Source organism: Priapulus caudatus, unplaced genomic scaffold (assembly GCF_000485595.1).
Source record: "Priapulus caudatus unplaced genomic scaffold, Priapulus_caudatus-5.0.1 Scaffold328, whole genome shotgun sequence".
Classification (NCBI taxonomy): domain Eukaryota; kingdom Metazoa; phylum Priapulida; class Priapulimorpha; order Priapulimorphida; family Priapulidae; genus Priapulus; species Priapulus caudatus.
The window spans coordinates 219,569-220,379 of NW_014577389.1; the positions used below are offsets into that span (position 1 = coordinate 219,569).

Consider the following 811-nt stretch of genomic DNA (forward strand, 5'->3'; position numbering starts at 1 on the left):
CATGTAGCTATATCACCATCAGTTACATCTGCAATGTGTGTGGCCATGTAGCTATATCACCATCAGTTACATCTGCAATGTGTGTGGCCATGTAGCTATATCACCATCAGTTACATCTGCAATGTGTGTGACCATGTAGCTATATCACCATCAGTTACACCTATATCCACCCATTCTGCTATCACTTCAAATATACAATCACCTCTTCCCACGTCAATTACATGTACAATGTGTGTGGCCACCTACATCGATCCCAGTCAGTTACACCTACAACTCATACCCCTAGACTATCAACACAATCCACAGACCTAGCACTGCCAGCATGATAGCATCTCTGCAGCTTGGGGAAGCACATCACTGTATGGACCTACCTTGCCTTGACAATCCTGGCATCCACCTCCTCCACACTGCTCAGTTGGCCGATGCGAAACGAGCTTAGCAACGAATCTTTCTTCTTGTGGATCCGCTCACACTGCAAGGACACCGGAAGATAACTCATTACTCCACACTGCAGCTGGCTGCGGTTAGATGCCTGTCCACTAATCATGTGTGTGACTCGACAAACCTCGAGTTTGCATGTAAAACCTCGAGTGATCAAAACTCGAGTGAACAGCCCAAAGTAGAATCGTACTGTATATTTCTACAGCCACAATTTCTGGAATGCCTATGCTTGAGTGATACTATAGTGATTTGTCCCACTAATGTAATTATTTAACAGTCACAGGCAAATTTTGTGAGTATTGAAAATCAATTAGATGTAAAGGTCACATATATAGAAGGTAGATTAGACAAGCATTACAAGCTTGATTAG

General features: G+C 43.3%; 1 protein-coding gene across 1 annotated transcript in view; it reads right to left on the minus strand.

Moving 5' to 3' along the window:
* Nucleotides 1–811, minus strand: part of LOC106809096 (stromal interaction molecule homolog) — a gene marked incomplete in the record, with an annotated part of 37,493 nt that overhangs the window by 6,044 nt on the left and 30,638 nt on the right. The window contains 1 exon segment of the mRNA XM_014812055.1: nt 372–472. Within this exon segment, the coding sequence (XP_014667541.1) occupies nt 372–472 (101 nt within the window).